Source organism: Tachysurus fulvidraco, chromosome 8 (genome assembly GCF_022655615.1).
Source record: "Tachysurus fulvidraco isolate hzauxx_2018 chromosome 8, HZAU_PFXX_2.0, whole genome shotgun sequence".
NCBI lineage: Eukaryota > Metazoa > Chordata > Actinopteri > Siluriformes > Bagridae > Tachysurus > Tachysurus fulvidraco.
In genome coordinates this window covers 15,842,897-15,864,097 of record NC_062525.1, presented here as the reverse complement: position 1 = coordinate 15,864,097, position 21,201 = coordinate 15,842,897, and the positions used below count along the sequence as shown (strand labels likewise).

Here is a 21,201-nt window from a genome sequence, read left to right as displayed (position 1 = left end):
GCTTAAATGAGAAGGAAACATAAATACAAAATTGTAGGACTTGACTGTCCAGTTCCATTTACAATTTATTAAAAAAAAAAAAAAAAAAAAAAAAAAGTACTGAAGTCCAGAATTTCTTTAGCCAGTAGGAAAGACAATTAAAATCCCAAAAGTCTGAGCATCAAAAAGCGAAGAATCAGGAAAATAGTTCCTTCCTGTAGAGAGGAGGAGTAAGGACATCAAGTCTGTCAAGATTGCTTTCTTGAAAAATCAAAGTTCCCTCATCAGAGTTTAAGATTCATGGTAGAAATTACTGCACTTTGTCCTATGATTATAGCACATATGTAGTGTCAGCAGTTCTAGTACCATTCCATTTATAAAAAAAAAAAAAAAAAAACACAAAATGAAAATGTAATACACATTCAAATGACGGGGTCTATGGTATTTGGAAAACCATGACATGCATCGAATGACAAACTTATCCCATGCAATCTGTCATCGGGGCAGGGGGGAGGGGGGGGGAAGGAGACTGCGATTTTCACGCATGTAAAGTTATCAGTTTCTTGCTTGGAAATAGAAATACACAGATTACAAAATTGTAGCCACTTTAAGCAGAACATGCCAATAGTGGTCCAGTAGGGGGCCACTGTAGGGTTTTTATCTGAACACAAGAACGAAGAAAAACAACAACAACTGCTGATGGTAGTTAACACTTTCAAAAATGGGCACAATATCGAATGTGTATGGAGGGAAAAACAACAAAGATTTAAATGTTTTAACACTTTTTTCTCTTTAATTTTATGCATTTAAAATCTTAAAAAAATATTTATAAAAAAGGCAGTCATCCCCAAAAATAGTACTTGTCAAATACCAAGAGGAATATTTACCATCCTTTCACCCAGAACCCTTTGAACACAATTGGCTAAAAATATATATATGCATATATTAACAGCAATAACTTACCATTCATTTAATTTATTAATTTTCTCATTTAATGTAGTAATCTCCCATAGGAAGGTGTAGTCTTTTCATTTACATCAAAAATATTAAATAATAACACTAATGAGGGCAACAGTAAATTTAAAAATTGCAACCCATTCCTGTTAAGTGTTTTGAGGACTAATGCTACATTAAATCTAATGAGCCGTGATTAATATTTGTCCCCATGTCTTGGTTGTTGCCAGCTAGCATGTCATTAGTTCCTTGCCCATGCAGGGGCCCCATTCCACCAAGCTGCGAAAGCATGGCATTCTGGTCAGACACAAAGGGGGATTGGTCCAAAGCATTAGTCTGTTGCTGTTGCGTTGGCTGCTGTGGTTGTTGTGGAGGCGCTACCATGCCAGTGTGATGTGGGGGATGATGACCAGGGTGTGGAGAGCCTGTTTGGGGGGAGATGCGGTGTGGTGAAGGCTGGGGTTGCATGCGAGGAGATGGACTAGAGTTCGGTGGTAGAGACTGGGGTCGCGGTGATGGCTGGGGTGACCGCACTTGGTTACTGAGAGAAGTGGAGAGTTGTTGGCCTTGTAAATGTGGAGACTGGGATATTGGTTGTTGAGGACTCATGGGATTATTATGATGAGCTGGAGAGCCACCACCTAGATGCTGCTGCTGTTGCTGTTGCTGTTGCTGTTGGAGAAGCCTTTGGTGCAGTGCTTGCTGAATAAGAGACTGGGAAGACTGAGAACCACCTTGAGGGGGCTGTAGTTGCTGCTGCTGAAGTGAACTACCATCACTTCCTTGGTACCCACCCATGGCATTTTGCTGCTGCTGCTGCTGTTGTTGTTGCAACCTCTGTTGCAAAGCTGCTGCCACCTGCGGAGACATAGATCCAGAATAATTCTGTTGCAGCCCAGCCTGCGGTCCTCCTTGCTGTTGCGGAAGCCCACCAGCATGAGCTTGACCTGGTTGCTGTGGCAGCATCCCAGGCTGGCCAAGATAACCTTGCTGCTGTTGTGTTTGGGGATGTTGGAAATGACTGAGGTTTCCCATCTGCTGCTGCTGCTGCTGCTGCAGCTGCTGCTGCAGCAAATGTTTCCTCATTAATTCTTTGAACTGGGGAGACATACTTGCCATGTTTGAGCCTTGACCTTGCATAACACCATGTTGCTGCTGCATATTCACACCCATAGGTGAACGCTGCTGAAGTTGTTGTTGCTGAAGTTGTTGCTGTTGCTGCTGAAGTTGTTGTTGCTGCTGCTGCTGAAGTTGTTGTTGCTGCTGCTGCTGAAGTTGTTGTTGCTGCTGCTGTTGTTGCTGCTGAAGTTGTTGTTGTTGTTGTTGCTGCTGCTGTTGCTGCTGCTGCTGAAGTTGTTGCTGTTGCTGCTGCTGCTGAAGTTGTTGTTGCTGCTGCTGCTGAAGTTGTTGCTGCTGCTGCTGAAGTTGTTGCTGCTGCTGCTGAAGTTGTTGCTGCTGCTGAAGAGCGTTTGTGGGGGGCATCCCGGTCCCTTGGCCCAAGTGCATACCTGGTTGACTGCCCCCTGTATTTACATTTATTTGTGGGCTTTCCATGCCTGCTGGGCCTGCACCTCCAGCCCCAGGCCCACCTCTTCCAAGGTATTTCGGCACACGCTGCTTAACAAACGTTGCCATAAGTTGAGGATTTGAACGCAATATTTTCAGGACCTGTTGCTGTTGAAGGGGGGAACTGGGGGAACGCAGAATTCTAAGAAGGTCTTGCAAGGCACTCTGAAGGAGACCTCCACTGCCAGTACCTGGGTTTGTAGCTCCACCTGGGCCACCCATCATACCCATCACTCCTGGTTGACCCTGTTGGGGAAGCTGATGCTGCTGTTGTTGCACAGCCTGCTGTGGTTGTTGCCCAGCAACCATTCCTGCATGACCCATTTGACTCAACATTCCAAGTCGCTGCTGAGGGCTGATGCCTGGGGTTCCCCTCTGCTGTGGAGGCTGGAGTTGAGGCCCACCCTGTGAAGCTTGTGGCATTTGCACCTGAGGAGAAAGTTGATTTTGAGGCCCTCCTTGTTGCTGCAGGCCAGCTCCTACAACACCTTGCTGTTGCTCCATTTGCACCCTGGGTATAATGGATTGTGCCTGGGGGTTTAATCCCTGGGTCCCCACCATCCCTGCTCCAGGATGATTTATACCCATTGGGTTTGAGGTCTGATGGCCTTGATGCAATGTGTGTGGTGCCATCATCCCTGGTCCTTGATTCATCTGTAGGCTTTTCTGTTTTGCCAATTGCCTTTGAGTTTCTGCCACTCGCTGAATCTTCAGGGCCATTTCCAGGGCTGCAGGTGGAGGACCAGAGGACTGCTGTGATGGAAATGCTGACTGAGCTGGGACTGAATGTTGTTGCTGTGGCAGACTGGCTGGGCCCATTCCAGGTTTCCCCATAGACTGAGAAAGTGTAGAGGAACCTGGAGGTCTCTGCACATATGGAGGAAGGCTGTTGGGATGCTGAAGCTGCTGTACTGAGGGTGGCTGTAGTGGTGGTGGTGGTTGTTGTTGTTGTTGAACCACCTGTTGCTGTGGAGAGTTCATCATCCCACCACCACCACCAGGTAGCTGCTGGAATTGAATATGCTGCTGCACAATTCCTGTAAGTTGCTGCTGCTGCTGCTGAGGACCACCTGCAACCCCAGGCTGGGGAACAGAATTTGGACATTGCTGAGTGGGTGGCTGTAAGGCAGGAGACTGAGTACTTTGTGTTGGGGTCCCAGGGCCAGTTGTACCATTGTTGCTGGGTGATGGCAACCCTTCATTTCCCACAGTAAGTGGTTGGCCTGTTCTTTGCATGCTAGCAACCCTTCTCCGAAGCATCTGCGCCTGCTGAACCCGGTGTTGGAGCTGCTGTTGACGCAGTTTCTGCTTGATGTTTAGGCAGAAAGGCACAGGACACTTGTTCTCTTGGCAGTGTTTAGCATGGTAACAGCAAAGTGCAATAAGCTGCTTGCAAATAGGGCAACCTCCATTGGTTTTGCGCTTGCAGCCCTTGGTGTGTTGGACCACTCTTTTCATCTTCTGACAGGATGGAAGTGAGCAGTTGGCATTGCGGCACTGGCAAGCATGTACAAGGGACTGAATGCAACGCTGAATACTAAGACGCCGTGAGTCACCAGGACTCTGCATGGATGCAGCAGTTTGGTTGTTACTCTCATCATCCAGACCCAGGCCCAGCTTCTCCATCTTGTGCTCATGACCCTTTATATTGTAGCAAGTGATGCAAAGGTCATAATCCTAGGATAAAAAAAAAACACAGTTAGTTTTGTGAACTAATTTTGCCAATAGCATATAGAAAGACATCAAGGATACATTTTACTCTTATATATATTTATTACTATGGTTTCTGGGGGTAAAAACAAAACCAAAAGCCAAGCTAATATTCCTTACCTCACATACAGTGCAGTGGAAGCGTGTTTCAACATGGTGTTTGCATTCATTACATGTATAGACAAATCTATCTTGGCTCTGGTTGTGCAGCTCTACTAGCATACACATGGAACTCCATTTGGACCGCCTCAATGATGAAAACTCCAGGTGTTTGTCCCTTGCCAGTGTAAGAAAAGCATCTCGCCCATCCATCAGGTCACATGCCATTAATGGATCAGGGTCCATGATTGGTGGAAGAGCATTGGAATTGGATGCCATCAGCCGGATGACAAAGAAAACCTTTAAGATATAATAATAATAAAAAAAGAAATTAGAATACAGAGTCAGTTTCCCCAGTCAATTAAAAACCTGATTCTCTTGCGCTCTCTCCTACCTCTTTATGCTTTTCCATGGTGGCATAAAGCTTTTGAGATAGATCATTTGAAACATTTGGCATCCCTGGTTTCTTTTTGTTGGCTCGGCTCAGACTGCTCTTGTTCTTGCTCGTCTTTTTATTGTTCTTTTTCTTGGCGTTCTTGCTGTCACCCTTTGTAGTCTAGAGGATACAAGTTAATATACAATCAAAGCGACTTAATGGTATGTAACTTTATATAACTATGGTGAATTGGATGCACCAACTTACATCTACACTTTCAATGGAAGTACTGTTCTCCTCCCGTTTTCTCTCCTCTTCCTCCTGTTCCAACTCCTTAATGCTCTCTTCAAGCACATTGGGCCAGAAGTCACCCTCAAAATAAGGCAACTCTTTGGCACTAGTGAGACGATCCTCTGTTGCTTGCTTGAAGATGTCCTGCAAAAGAATAAAAAGGCTTGTTTTTTGTTTGTCTTTGCAAATATGCACCATTTAATCCAAAATAATTGTGAAATGAGAATTTACACAAGACAAACCATTTCTTACCTTGTAATCATGTATGATGCGCTCTGACACAGCTTTATCCAGCATTTTCTTGTACCACTCCTGTAATCGCTTAGGTTTGGGTATCTTTTGGTCTGCTGGGTGGCAGTGGAAGATGTAGTCATCTCCTTCACTGGGAGGGCAAGCCCAAATATGGCCTGTAGTAAACCTAAAATAGAACCAGAGAGTTCGAAATTGGAGAGCGTGCGAGTGGCAATCATGCAGAAGAGTTGGTTATTTTAATACATTTTAACATCTTCTCACTGAAATAACATTCAGCTTACCCTAATCTTTTGGCATACTCCAGATACCCAATAAGAATCTCATGGTATACTGCTGTTCTTAAACTCCGTGGCTGAAAAAAGTGAACACTGTCCAAGTAGGATATGTATACCCGTCTGTTAGGGAAGAAGAACAGCAATTTTTAACAAGAGGGAAAAAAAATAAAATTGGACAATATAAAGAAAAATTTAGGTGCGCCTGCTATATAAATGAAAGCGGTAATATTTTCTGTATAATAAGGATTAACTGTACCTTTGATTAGGGTGTGGACAATCTGAGCTGTATTCCTGTACATGCATGCCAAAAAAGCAGACATCTGCACCGTCAATGTCCTCAAAGGCAAACAGAGCTTTTGATTTATATGGGAAGGACTCTGGCATCTCACCACTGTCTACAAATCTGAGAAAAAGGGGAAAACAACAGCAAGCAAGCAATAAGTGTTACAGGCCACAATAATGAACTAGAAACGGACCGTTTCTGACCTTCTCCCCACCTGCTTCTTTTACCTTGTGATTATTTTCCAAGTCAAACGAAAGGATTCCAAAAACATAGTAATTTTAATGAACATAACACTCATATCAGCCTTACATATCTAATAAGTTCCCAGCATCTCTCACCTGGATTTCATTCCTGGTTTGACTTCTACCACCTTTTCGGAGACATGGACAACACGAACAGTGATTTCACCAGATTCTGGGTGGTTTTGACGCTTCAGAAATTCATTAACACGAGCTTCTAAGTAGTTGCCCAGTTTAGTCTGGGGCAGCCCTAAATGATTTAAAAATTAATAAACAAAATAAATTACTAAATTATCATGATAAAATGTTACATACACATGATCCTACTGAAAACCAAAAATGCAGCACAACATACTTTTAGCACAATATTTATTCTCTCTCCGGGTTCTGTTGGACTTTTTCAGACATTCGCTACAAACAAAGCTGAAAGAATAAGAGAAGAGATAGTGGTTAGATTATGAAATCCTTGAAATACAATAAAAACAGGCAGTGTCATGATTTCCAGACATGTTGACTCACCCTGTAGGCCAAATAGTGTCATTGTGCAGAACACAGATCTGATGCATTTTACGCCCACAGTCCATACATTCCACAAATCTACAAAAGACATAAGGTATGCTTTATATTTATAAAACTGATTTAAACATCTTATTACCAATCATCTGCAATGCTTAAAAAATAGAAAAGAAAGTCTTAAGAGAAAGGGTCAGTACAATAATTAAAACTCACAACTCAGGGTCAAGTGTGTCATTCTTCTTCTTTTCAAACTGGTCCTTGTTAATTGATCTGGAACATGGATGAGCAGATTTAAACACTATGAAGTCAGACATGTACAACAGTTTCCTTTTCTCTATTACAAAGTCAAATCTGGATAAGAACAATGAGTACTGAAGTGTCATCCATTCAACCTGGAAAAAAAAGTATCCTTTATGAAGCTAGAAAATAATCTTTTATAGAAGAACTCACGTCTGCGGCTGGGATGGGTCATCGCCTAGGGACACGCTTTCACCCTGGATCTCGTTGAAGCACTTCTCACAGAAGTGGTACCTGTCAGCAAGAAGTCCATATTTTGGTGAACTACACCATTCACCAGCACCACAGCCATTCAATGAAAGGCCATGAGGAGGCAGAAACCAATCAGTGCAGCACAAGGCAGGGCAGGCCAAGGGGCAAGCAGGCACAGATGAGGAGCGCAGAACAGGGTCATCGCCAGAGGAGTCAATCATGACGCACAGTTTTTGAGCAGGGATTTTAAAGAGGAAGGGATACGATGGAGATGAGATGAAAGCAAGCCATGGCAGACATGACATGTTGAATTACATATAAAGGGAGGTTTCAATAAGGAAGCAAATTAAAACACGAGACATTAGTTCAGAGGTAGGAATGGACAAATAGATAGGGAGAAAGACAGACAAGACAAGCAGAAAGCCAAAGCAAAGCACAGATTAGCGTTTGCATGTGTAATGAGTAAACCATCACAGCTAAACAAGAGCATAATCAACTGCAGGGGAGGCTGGGGTGAGGGGAAGTATTTACAGACGCATGAGCACATTAAACATATACACAAGCAGCAGAAGAAAAGTGTCAGCCAAAAGGTTATATTAAGGCCGTCTCTCCTCACAGGAGTAACAAATGCATGTGAATTACACCTCCAGATCAGAGAGCCGTTTCATCTTTTAATATATAGTACTCTTCAGAATTGTTGGTTCCTCATTACATGAGCAAAACTGAGTGAAGTCTACTTTTCTACTGTTTAACAAAAAAACTTAACTTTTCTTGTTTTTTATGATTGGGTGCCAATAATTCTGAAGGGCAGTGTAGATACAAGAGTTTAATTAAAAAAAAAAAAAATCATATTACATCTGTATAAATCTCTGGGTAAACCAAACCACAAGCTGACCATTCAAGCTTCATGTCAAAATATTTCTGGGACACGTCTTGGTTTATATATAATCTATCTGTATATTAAGTGTTCAAAGTAGAAGAACCTTGTTATGTATTGTTCTGTTCGATATAAGGGTCTTGATGCAATATTGTAGCGAATCAAACAACAGATTCAACAGACTGCAAAATAAAGTATGCTATTAGACATAAAACAGTGCTTATATTATATGGAGTATAAATCATTTAGAGTCCCATACTCCATATGAAAAAAGGTTCTTCTTTAATTAAGGGTTTTTTCCCCTATACTTTCGCAGATGGTAGAGGAGATTTTTTGCAAATAAAAAAGTGATTTTTTTTTAAACAAATATACTAGCACATTAGTGAGAACTAAAATATAATTACTAGTAACTTACAGTAGAGATAGCCAGTGAGTAATGAAGAGTCAGAGTGCCAAATACGAATATACAATACACTGGTATAATGCATTACCACGAGCATGTAGAGATCACCCTTAAGGGGCAACTGTGCCACAGGTCTAGGACAATAAGCGCATAGATTGACCAACGGCGTGACCAGCTAAAAGCATAATTGGAACATCCTTGCACTTCAGACAGTGATTACACCCACTGAATGTCTAACCATGACTAACTCCACTTTAAAGCATGGTTTTTCTTTCATTGTACAATGTACATTCATGCAATGCGTACCCAAAGCATATCAAGCCACCACTGTAAATAGCACTGTGATATTTAGCTAATTTAAATTGTGTGTGTTGTTACACAATTATCATCTGTGGCATCTAACGTTCTCTGGTCCCACCATTATATTATTATTATTAATATAAAACACTGACATTTGTGCATGTATAGCAGCAATTCAGTCCATGTTCCTTACCTGTTCTGGTAACTAAAGTAAGCAGCATCTCGTGGTATAGTGCAAAGCTGCTTGCCATAGCAGCACAGAGTTTGAGGAGAGAATTCCCACTAAGACAGGAAAAAAAAAAAAAAAAGAATTCAAAAGCATGAAACCATTTACAATAATCAAATTTTGCAAAACAATTAATCTGTAGCTAAAACAATTGTTATATTTAGTGGTGTCTAAAGTCTGAAAATCAGTTTTAAAAAAAAGGAACATGCTTCTAAATAAATGCAGACTGAACTTACCGTGAGAACACAGACAGTATACAAAACACCACTTACAACCAACCAGTTTTACACCCTCTGCTGGGGTGGTCATAAAATTCATCAGCTGGTCCACTGGTCAGGTCAATGCCCAGTCCCAGCTGGTGCATGTAGGTGCATGCAGACAATGTTAAACATTCATGTCAGAATGGATTTTTTTTGGTCAATTCTCTGGTTTAACGAGCGACGAGTCTCCATCCCTGTTTTGTGTATTCAAATAGCCATTTTTCCATATGTTTATGTTTCCAGACTTTGTCAGAGTTGAATGGCAGCATATTCTGGATTATGTGCTTTCAGCACAAATATGACAATGTTTCTTTGAAGTAATACGGACATGTGCAGAAGACCAATCTTTGTCTACACATTCACACTTCGCTAACTAGCTAACTTAACTAACTCTGCTATTACTCCAAATGGATACTATATGCTGGCTTTATGTCAGTGGCTTCAGACTGCACACAGCACAATCTCTGAGCATGAAAAATGTAGGAAAATGTAAACAATTTGTAATGCAACTAAGCTCACTGTTATCAAGGCAAAGTTAATCGATATACAAATCAAAAACCCTTTCATCACCCAGCATGAGTGTAAAGTGTACAGTGGGAGCCAACGCTAGCTTTAGACTTAAGCTGAAACAATAGACATCTATTTATTACTGAGGAGACCATATTTTATCTTACCTTTCTCCCACAGCAATAACCAAGACTTTGCATGACAGGGTCTATCTCTTGCTCGAACACTTCAGCTAGTTTGGAGCAGTACTTGTACACCCGGGAAGTCTTGCGGTTGTAGAGCCAGGCATTGTTGAACATAAGCCAGATGTCATCCACATACTGCCATGGCTCCTGATACTGGCCTGTGTCAAGTTTGCGTTTTATAGTTGACAAGTCCATAGGATTCTTTACAATGTCAAAATAATCCTGAGGAAAATAAAAATTATAAAAATTTACAGATTACAACACATTACTCTTGAGCTCACAATAATTATAGACCAATATGTGAATTTGTTATGAATTTCTTAGCTAATCTGTATTCTAACTGCTCAAATAAACACATTAAGTCATGTATAAATCACCTTGTACCAAAACCCCTAAATGGTGTTCATGAGTGGCGAAAAATACATACAGGTATTCCCAAAAGGGATGGATCCACAGGCTGGCGGAAAGGGAGAGACTCAGGGTCCTGACGATAGAGAGACTCCAGGGTGGGCATTAGGGCCTGTCTCAACTCCTCAGGTTTGAAGACTGGTTGGATAAAAGGGAGTTAAAAATAAGCATGGAGCTTTAATGCATTTCATGCTAATTTCAGAGAGTATCCTATTGTTGGTGGTTGCAGCAAGTCATTAAATTCTACATCAAATCATCTGGGTACATCCTGTATGTAAATGACATGTATGCTATTACATGTACATCCTGTATGTAAAAGTTCTCACTTTTCTTTTTATTAGGTACAACAGCTGGAGTGCCGGAAGCAACATCTTCCTCTTTAGGCTCACACTTCAGTTCAGGTTTTTTGTCCTCCCCTGCTGCCATAGATGTTTCCATAGGAATACTTTTACATATCTCACTTGATGTCTCTTCCTTCTTTATCTATTGAAAGAGCAAATAACCTTTTATATTTACTGCATGGAAAAAAATTAATGCAAGTGCTTGGCTGCATCAAGCCAGTCTCTGCTCACAAGACATAACTATGGAATTTACCTCACGCTTTTCCTCAATCTTTATCTCTCCTTTGATTCCAGTTCTACCTCCCATCATTGACTGTTCCTCATCTGCCTCATCCTCCTCTTCCTCATGCTCTGCCTTTGGCTCAAGGGTGGCAGTAACATCGGAGGGTACCTTCTGGGATGATGCCTCAGAACTGCTGACAGAAGCAGGAGTAGCAACCTGGCCATCTACTGGCAGAGAGCCTTTCTGAGATAGCTGAGATGTAAAAGATAAAACAAAATGAAATGCTGGTCATTAGAAATGCAGACCTGACAACACCTTGAAAAAAGTGCTGAATGTAATAGCAGTCCATGCAAGGAAGAAAAACTCACTGGAGTTGGTGGATGCTGAGACACAAGAGCAGTGTTTGGTGTTGATGGACCCCCTCCTAATGGCTGCTGTAGCTGCATGGCTTTATCATTGCTAGCAGGCTGAGGTAGCTGCTGCTGACTGGCACCCAGGTTTAGGAGGGGCAAACTGGGGGTGTGAGGCTGTGGAGTCTGTGAACCTGGTAGGCTTGGAGGTGGTGTGAGGTGTGGAGTAGGTGTGCGGCTACGTGCTGGAGAGGGAGAGCTCTGCCGAACTGCCGGACAATTGGAAAGACTGATCGACTGGGATGCGGTGGATGATGGAGGCCCTCCAACCCCATTATTAGGGCCTAGATTTCCCATAGACACCCCACTACCAACTCCCCCAACAGAGGCAGGCTGAGCTAAAGGACTATTGGTTGGAAGTGATGGTGGTGTCTTAATTGGAGTATGCTAAAACAAAAAGACAAAAGCATTTAGAACATTTGTAAAAAAAAAAAAAAAAATTGTACAAAATGCAGTGCTACTATAAAATGCCTAGACCCACAACATGAGCCTCACTGTCTGTGTGCATGAGTACAGCTGCACATCAGTGCAAATTATTAATGATGGGTAGAATCAAGTATTAATGCAGATTCATCAAAACACTACATGCAGAGTAATAATAGTGGTAGCTCATGAAACTACAGTGTTTGCCCTAGACTCCAGATTTTCCTTCCTAAACTCAAAAATTTCCTTCCTTACCTGAGCCATGCCACCCTGAGGGCCGGGCTGTGTCACACCAACCGGCCCACTAGAAACCACTGGACTTGAAACTTGAAACTGGCCAGATGGATGATACTGATTTTGCATTTGTGCAACATTAGGTGGTGCCATCCTTGTAGGCCCCATTGGCATCTGAACCAAAGAAAAAAAAAATATGACAATCATGATAAATCATGTCTGACAGCTGACTACCATGCAGACAGTCCCAATATAATTAGGAATTATACCTTAGACTTCAAGAGAGAGACATCTTAGTTGACAGGACTATGTTTGCAAATGATAACTAACTAACATTTTTACAACTGTCTCCAAAACTGTATTCACTTATATCCTATGACAGTTTGATTTATAAAACATAAATCCTTAAGCCACATGGTTTGAATATCAAAAAGCATTAACCAACTTTTTTGCAGTTTAGCAACATTAGGAGCAAAAAAGGTTACTGATAAGTACTTATTTTAAAACACATCAAAACATCTTTAAAAGTAAAAACCATGACATTTGAAGACCCATGATTTCATGATAAATGTAATATTGATGAATGGTTGGATAAGTGCAAAAATAGCCATCCAAATAATCAGTACTAATTTTGTTAAACTTCAGTTACAATATACAATTCAGTATGTTCAGGCAATTGCCTAATCAGCCAATCATGTGGCAGCAGTGCAATGCATAAAATCATGCAGATAAGTACCAGCAGCAAATCCAAATACAATAAAATACCTTTGGGATGTGGTAGAACAGGAGATTCACAGAATGAAAACGCACCTGGACATCCTACAAGAGCTACATGAAGCAATCACTTCAGCATGGACCAGAATCTCAAAAAAAAAATTTATCAAACACCTTATGGAATTCATGCAATGAAGAATTGAGGCGGTTTGGAGAGCAAATGGAGGTCTTCCTCAGTTATAGAATTCCACCGCACCCCTAAACAAACAATCTTCACTCAGCTGACCCTCACACAAGCACTGATAATCATTTATGACTGACCATATCCCAAAGGTATTGGTAGAACAATGTAGAAATAGCTTTTCAGAAGAGTTATAAGCATTTAAAATTCTCCAAAAAACTGCCATCAGTTTCTGGACACAGAACAATGACACTGTCTGCCATGCCGATTGCCATGACAATCCCTACTGCCATGTACATTAGGTTTTGTTCCAGAAAAGGCCTGATCTAACTTTAAGATTACTAGTATAAGCTGGGCTCATCACTTTACTGACCTGGTTGAGGGGCGTACTAAGTGGAAGAGGAGGAGTGGATCTCTGTCCCATGGGCTGCATTTGATTAAATGGGTTCATTCCTATCCCCAAAAGAAACATTTAAATGAGTGAATTTGTATTTAAAATGTTACTTTTCAACATTTTAAACTGAAACAAAAACAAAAAAACAAAACTGTGGTAACATTTAGCATCTAAGGTACAAACCAGCAGGGTTCTGCATCCTGTTCACAATTTGGTTTGGTCCAGTGGGCCGCACCATCAATGGATCAGATAGAGGCCCATCTGCAGAGAAAACTAAGAATTGATTAGGCTCCATCATGATGATGAAAGTGAAACTAATGAAATCTCAGAATATGAATCTTATTGTTCACCTTTTAAGCAATGTTCACGCTGCAAGCTGTACTTGCACTTTGCATTCTAAAAACAAGTGCTGGTGACTAGCCTACTTACTTGGAGGAAGTCCTGTTGGTGGTCCTTGCTGCCCCATGCCAGGCGGTCCTTGCGGCATCCCAGTAGGAGGCATTCCAGGCTGAGTGGGCATCATGCCCTGTTTCTGCAACCTCATGCGACGCTTCTCCTCCAGCTCCTTCTGTATCTTGTAGATCTTCTCTGCTAGCAAGTGGTAGTACTCTGCCTGCAGGATGAATTAAAGAAACTCCAACACCCAGAACTGAACCGACACACATACTCATTTAATATACATCCGTGTTTGCATAACCAAATATAAACAGCATTTATCCTTTGCACATTCATTCATTTTATCCCTACACATTTCACTTTACTGCTGCTAACAACTAGAGTTATTACATGCAGGCATGTTTACAGATGCCCCCCCTTTTTGCACGATGGTCCTTACAGTCTTTATACTGATCTGCACTATTTTATGTATCTATCCTGTAGTGCATTTTATGGTCTGCCTACACGGTCATTTGTCTTACACTGTTTGCACACTATGTACTTTGTGTAGATAAGCTAACTTAGCCTTAGCTGAGTGTTATTTTATGTAGCGCTCTCTTTTTCTTATGTAGCACCAGGGTCCTGAACAAATGTTGTTTAATTTCTCAATGTACTGCATCAACTATATATGACTGAACTAAAAATAAAAGCTTTTTGACTTGACTTGAATATGTTTGAAGATAAGACCATAGCTTACTAAGAAAAACACTAGACAACACAGTACTCATGGCTGACAGAAGAAATGTTACCCTGCTGTTTGCAGATTCATACATGTCCCCCTCTACTTTACGAGCATATGCCACTAGATTCTCCATACGCCGGTCCTTCAGTGCAGCTGGATCTGGGGTAGGAAAAATGGCCTGGACACTGTATAGAAACAAGCAGAAAGACCTTAATGACTTTTTTTTTTATTGTTTTCAAAGTTTTACATAAGCTACATCTTTAGAAGTGAACAATTTAACTTCTATTATATTTTTTTGCCCCCGGAATATATATATATACACACTTTTTAAATTTCCCATAGCCTGGGTTAATGACCGAATGCACCAACACACTCATCATGTGTTATTACATTGTGTGACAATTATCCCTGTCAGTTAGGACTCAGGCAACTAAAACATGGGACTGGGCAAACATGCTGTGGCTTTCACGGGTCTGGTGAGCTGGCTAAATAATTAATGCTTTGTCCACTTCAGATTTTAAAAAACAAATTAATAATAATGAAAAATGCATACAGTTTGTGAACAAGATGGTTCCGTAGGTCCTGGGTGATGTCTTCATGCCAGCTCTTTCTCATGCCAGCGGCAGCAGCTGGAGTGGCCACAGGCATAGAGCCCATATTGCCCACACCACTACCATCATTCAACAGACTAAAAGCAAGAGGGTTGGAACACATGCATGTCAAAATGTTTAGTAGAATGTAGTAAAATTATAAGTCAAAAGTTTCTAAAATCATGATACAGTGATTTAGGATAGTCTAAAATTATGATATTCTATAGTAAGTGCTTGATTTACTTACTTTTGTGCATTTAAGTTGACATGCAGCATAGGATCTTGAAGAAGGTTAGATGATTGACTCTGTGGTTGGACACCAACAGCCCCATTCACACTCATTGGGTTCCCACCTGGTACAGCAAGTACAGAAACTGATTTAACACACATAGAACTATTTTTCCCCCATTTATAAACCAAACATTTTAGTTACACTTAACCATCCTGTAAGAAGTGTTTTAGGCCCAATATAAACAGTTTAATTAGGAGCACTTACCCATAGTGCCAAGTGGCCTAGGTGTTTGTTGGGCAGGCTGAGCAGATGCCTGGTTACCCTGGTAAGTGAGTCCCAGAGCTGCATAGGCTCTCTCAATGGAGCTGGGGTCTATCTGACCTGGAGTGTTAAGACTGGGAGCATTGTGTGGGCCACCTGAGGCAGTACCCAATGCAGTGCCTAAACCCACATTACCGGTGTTTAATAGGGCTGTGGTTGGGAGAAACAGGAGGAAATGTTTTATTTAACTGCATGGCAGAAATTGTAGTAGATATATTTATTCATACACAGACATGTTATACATACCTATATTTTATGCAAATTTAAAATTTGGTGTTGGACAAATAATCATAACATACACCTTACAAGTTACCTTACACAGACAGAAAGAAGCAACATGCAATGAAATACTAAGCACACTCACACTGTTGATTTCTCTTATCGCCTGCATTCTTCAGTGGCAAACAAACAGGGCAGTCATGCCGCGTACAGTTCTTCCAATGTGAGATTATCTGTCGCGATGAGGCACAGTGTGCCACTGTATATCAGAGTGAGAAATATTTGGTTTAATTAAATATAAGGAATAAAAACAATGGGATTTACACATATGTAAAACTAAAAGAAATATTAGTCACTGAACATAATCGAGGTGGACAAAGAGTGCATTTACAAGCATGATTAATGTAGAATTAACAATTATCCGACTCTGCTTTTTTTTTTTATATCAGGTAATAGGTATCAGGTTTATATAGGTAATGCTTTTCATTTGTATTCATAAAGTTACCTGAAATATATCTATTAAAATAACATTCTAAAACCAGTTGCAAATAATTCTATTTTATTTATTACATGTGCACCTGAAGGGGAAACGTGTGTCCCCTGCTAGCCAAGGAGTCACATGCACATCAACCACTCAAAAAGAAATTCAAAATGACAGACTAAAAAAAACAGTTTTGCCCTCAAAAATGCTAATAATACCCATTCCAATAAATTTAAGTTTTAAAATTAGAAATAATTTTTTTAAAGTTTTTTTTTTACTGTCTTTTTAAAGCCAATGTGTCTGTGCATACGTTTATATTTAAAGGGAAAAATAAATATCGCGTTAACCTACTTTGAACACTCAAAATTCACACATAACCCTCATTCAACCTACCCTGGCAGGATTTGCCAGCCTGGCAGTGTGTCATGTGGTTGAGGACGTTCTTCATAGTGCGGCAGTGTGGCAGGTTACACTGGCGAATCTCCCCATTAGCTTGCTCCCGCCGCTGGCATTTGTGGGCATGAAGCAGGAGAACCAGCTGCTGTTGTATGAGTTTGCGCTTTTCTGGGTCCGCGGTTGGAGGAACTCCTGCTCCTACTGATGCGGCTGTTGATGGACCAAGCCCTCCCTGTGAATTAGGTACCATCCCTGCTGCCCCTCCAGCACCACCAGCTGTTGACTGCTGTCCAGCCTGAGAGAAAGATAGCGGGAACAAAAATGTTTCAGTGCTGTGGTCATATATGTATTTTGCAGGACATATGCAATTTAAATTACGACAAAAATCTTTTCTAGTAATAACTAATATTTGTCAGTGGCACCACTGTAGGCCAATGGAAGATATGAGGTCAGTTTTTCTCCTTTAAAGCATAATAAAATGTGTGGAGGCCATTTAAACTATAAAAAATCTACCCACTCACCATAGATGGCATGCCTGGCATGTGCGGAGATTTTTTATCCATGTTGAATTGGGCCAAGCTGTTAGGTAAAGATGGTTTGTTCATGAGTTGTGGTGCAAGCCCTCCACCAGTCAGATTCTGACCTGCATTTGGATTATAAGGGCCTCCATAGGTGTTTGCACCACCCATCATTCCCATCTGAGACCACAAGGTGGAGAATGAAAACAAAAATATAAGCTCGCAAGACATACAGAGATAAGGATCAACATCTAGAATGTTTAATCTGGAAGCTATGATGGAGTATCATTTATCTTAATGTCCTAGTCTGGAATCATGACCTAGTATGGTCAGAAACCATTTGCCTCTGTATCTCTAATTCCAAGAGTTATCAATATATTTGATGTAATAAATCCTGGAAGTGTGCAGTGGTTTGGAGTGAAATTTCACTGAGCTTGTACATACCCATACCCTGATTCAATAACATTTTAGAGATTTTATAAATGCATTTAGCAAACAGTCCTAAAAAACTAAACATCTTATTTTATTCATGTTATTCATGAAATGAACTTAAAGGAAGCAGTGAAAACTACCACTAAATTAGTGCTTTTGTACCCCCAGGACTAGCCTACCTTGTTTAATGCTCCAGGCTGCTGTGCTCTCAGTCCACCTTGGGTCCCTGCTGCCTGCTGTTGAAGGGTCTCTGCCAGAAGGTTACTGTTACTGCCCATGCTTGGATTGGGGTAGCCCATTCTGGGAGTCCCGTTCATCATTTGTCCTCCCATCATGCCTTGCTGTTGAGTTGTAGGGGCCCCAGTCTGCTGACCATTACCTTTCTGAGGTACAAGCATAGTTCTATTCATGCCACCAACCATCCCTGCCATCTGTTGCTGCTGAATCAGGTTGGAATGCTGAGGGGACATGTGCTGCTGTCCCTGAGGCACCATGTTCTGGGGACCTGGAGATGCCTTCATGCTACCCATAAGCCCCATAGATGCCCCAGCTGGACTTCCTCCTTGCTGCTGTTGCACTGCTATAGGTGGTGCTCCTGATCGGAGCAGCTCAGAGAGTTGTTTATGTTTAGCAGCTGCATCTTGGCCGGCATTGCTAACCCCTCCAAGTCCACTGACTGCTGCTCCACCTCCACCCAGACTGGTGTGGAGCTGCCCAAGGTCTCCACCATTCGACACACCTAGCTCAGAGGAGCTGATAAGCTCATCCGGCAGATCATGCTCCAGGTCAAAGAGTGAACCAAAGTCTACAAAAAAAAGGGGGATTGTTATTGTTATAAACAACTATGCCTATGAGCAATTTTTTTTTTGTTTTGTTTTTCCCCCCAGCAAAATTAGTGTGCGTGTGTAAAAAATGTCTCTCAAATCATGTCTCCCGTGATCTGATTGGGTTTATTATAAAAGCATTCACATATATACTGTTAATATTAACAAATGCACAGGCATGATCAGTTAGATGGCTCTGTTTAGTGCAAGCTGTAGTCTGACCAAACACAGACTATTTCATGAAGATGGCTGCACATAAACACACACTGCAATGAGGAGAAATTCTTAGTCTACTCATCAATCCATCTTCAATAATCAAATAAACCAGCCACCATCACGTTTAATAAAGTCATGTTTAACTTGTAATGGGCCTTTCAAGTCTTTTTTCGGTTCTTTATTTAATCTTTGTTTTATCATGAGGGATTATTGAAGTAATGCTTAATAAAAAAACGAAACCATGCTGATAAAAATACAGTGAAAATGTTTACTTTTGACAATTTGTGAAGAAATACAGCCTCTGTATGTCTAGTTGCACACTGACTGTGTCTTTGAAATGTTATAATCCAGATACAATGTTATTCCACGAGAAGATCCTAAATAATATGTAGGATGTTAGGAAATCTCCAACACGTGAAAGAGAAGTGAATGCAACGTTGCAGCCACTTGGCGAACAAGCTCTAAACTTAAAGCCATCATATATTTTGTTTGTTTTTCCACCAAAAAACAAAACAAAACAGACAAAAACATACGATACTTCAATCTTACGTGCTCCCCACCCCAAGTCCACAGGGGCATTAGCGTTATGGCTGAACAATAAAAACAGATGCAGATGGGAAGAAAAAAAAATGACCGAAGACAATCACGTATTTTGCAACAGCTAGCTAGTGGTTTCTGTTGTATCATAGCCAGAGCAGCTGATATATATTTGTGACAAACATTAGGAATAGTCCCTAAATATGCTTATTTACTACTTGAAATGTTAACAAACCTAATTCTGTCGTGTTTTAACAGTACGACGACAAAGCCAGTTAGCAAACTAGCTAACAATGCCAGGGGGGAGTCGGAGTTCTAACAACTGGGCCTGAAGCTGCGGCATTTATAGCTATACACCGTTCACACCAGCTAGCTGACCAGCTAACAATATTAGCTTCCCTCTTAGTTAAACACATATCTGCCACTCACAGCGAACAAAATGCCAAAGACCGCCACAGATGTTTGTTAAACAAATACTAGAATCCTAAACTGAAATTTGTCTCCTACACCCGACGTCGGCTTGAAATTAGGTCCAAGTTTTACGCTCTTTAGAAAACAAACTAGCTTAGCATTAGCTAACTGGGCTAATGAGGGTTGATCTTTGTCGATTGTTAGCCAACAAGAGATGAGCTTTGATGTAGCCAGTTAGCTCTGTCCGGGAGTCGTTCAAATATAAACTTAACAACGATACATTCATTACTTATTGTTTATTGTTATCTATTCTTCAACCAGACAAACGTCTGTTATAATCATGACAAACATCTGCGAATGTAATTTCAAGTTAATTGTTTCATGAAGTCAACATATTACAGCCGGACTAATTATTCTCATTGGCAAACTAAGAGAATGCAATCAAAGTTAGGCTAAACGTGTTTGTTTGGAGCTAGCTAATGTGGTATCCTCTCTCAAGTAATGAAGTGTGCGGAGTTTGTCACAACACAAATAATAATAATAACAAGGGGGAAAAACATTAAATCAGGAATCAAGCTACATCTTTGGCGTCTGATTACTATGATTGTGATCCGTTGGTGCAAAAATCTGTGAAACAGCACTCCCTAACTACGAGACAAGCTGAAAGCTAATGTTATTGCCAAATAACTAAGCTAAGCTAGCAACCTAAGCAGCCAATGGCTAACTCGCACAGTGTGTGTAAAGCTGTACTGACATGCTAGGCTAACAAGCTAGCCCCGTAATGTTCTACGTCGTTAGCTCGCGTATTAGCTGCGTTTGTTAGCTACGGCAAAAAACAACAAATCATCACACGCTTTTCTGCCCGACGTGACAATACACACACGGACAAAAACAGTCAAAAGATAGGTTAAACATATAAAATGATCATGTCTTTAATTATTTGCGAGATAAAATACAAATATATTTACCGTTTCCATCGCTGGCGGAGGCAGAAAGTGCCGGAGAGGATAGTTTAGGCCTCTTGGCTGAAGGCGGGCCAGACTCCAGAACGTTCTCGGCCATATTTTTACGAATTAAAAAATATATATCCACAAAAATAGGCGTTGTCGCCTATTAGTAATCCTCGTCTTTTTCGTCGCCTTAAAAATCCGACTTTTCCCCCTCCTTTTAGGGACGAAGGAGGGGAAAGTCCCGTGTACAAAATACTCCTCTTTCCTGGGTTCGCCTCTCGATTTCAGCTTCAGCGTATCAACCCCCTCCCCAGCGCGATTTTTGTTCTTTATAAATTTGTGCGAGCGGAGGAGGAGGAGGAGGAAGAGGAGGGGGAGTCGCCTTCAGACCATCAAAAGACACACGTACAAGCCCCCTGACCTTCTCCTATACATTAAACACACCCGCTTCCACATTTTGTTCGTATTCCCTTTTTTGTTTTGGCACGACGCTTGTATGACGTCCACTTTAACCTAACGGTTAAATAAAATATTAATCCGATGACAGTGTCGTCTTTATGAATGATTTATTCCGAATTATAGTTAGAGTATATTTTTTTATACCATGGACAGTAAGTTGTGTTCTGGGTGCATCCAGTTATTAAAACTATTATCAGAGTTATTCTATATTTATTACTGAGTTCTTATAGTTAGTAGCCTGTATGACTGGTTTAAACCAAACCTCGATAAAACTTGTGTTTTCTGTCAATTGAAATTCCAGGAATTATTTTGTCTTTGGCTGCAATAAATACCAAATTTTGTACTGAAGGGGTTTGTATTTATTTTACATTTAAAGAGGGCCC

The 21,201-nt window shown here is 41.0% G+C and overlaps 1 protein-coding gene across 4 annotated transcripts; it reads right to left on the bottom strand.

Annotated features, from left to right (window-relative positions):
- Positions 1-47: 47 nt before the first annotated feature.
- On the bottom strand, positions 48-20,804 carry ep300a (E1A binding protein p300 a). 4 transcript variants are annotated; one of them, XM_027137589.2, is made up of 31 exons: positions 20,378-20,804; positions 17,601-18,226; positions 16,993-17,169; positions 16,469-16,766; positions 15,740-15,853; positions 15,319-15,525; positions 15,070-15,175; positions 14,786-14,920; positions 14,300-14,417; positions 13,545-13,728; positions 13,299-13,388; positions 13,095-13,174; positions 11,848-12,000; positions 11,128-11,556; positions 10,790-11,011; positions 10,522-10,678; positions 10,215-10,333; positions 9,770-10,009; positions 8,803-8,891; positions 6,991-7,101; positions 6,754-6,810; positions 6,544-6,621; positions 6,380-6,447; positions 6,124-6,274; positions 5,759-5,905; positions 5,509-5,622; positions 5,228-5,393; positions 4,952-5,119; positions 4,703-4,864; positions 4,330-4,608; positions 48-4,176 (listed from the first exon to the last, which is right to left on the bottom strand). In XM_027137589.2, the coding sequence occupies exons 1-31, from the start codon at positions 20,469-20,471 to the stop codon at positions 1,105-1,107; spliced, it is 8,211 nt and encodes a 2,736-aa protein (XP_026993390.2). In that variant the 5' UTR covers positions 20,472-20,804; the 3' UTR covers positions 48-1,104. The 4 variants fall into 4 exon arrangements, with proteins under 4 accessions (XP_026993390.2, XP_026993391.2, XP_026993392.2 ...); XM_027137590.2 differs by having other exon boundaries at positions 13,299-13,376; XM_027137591.2 differs by having other exon boundaries at positions 6,991-7,071; positions 20,378-20,803.
- Positions 20,805-21,201: the final 397 nt, after the last annotated feature.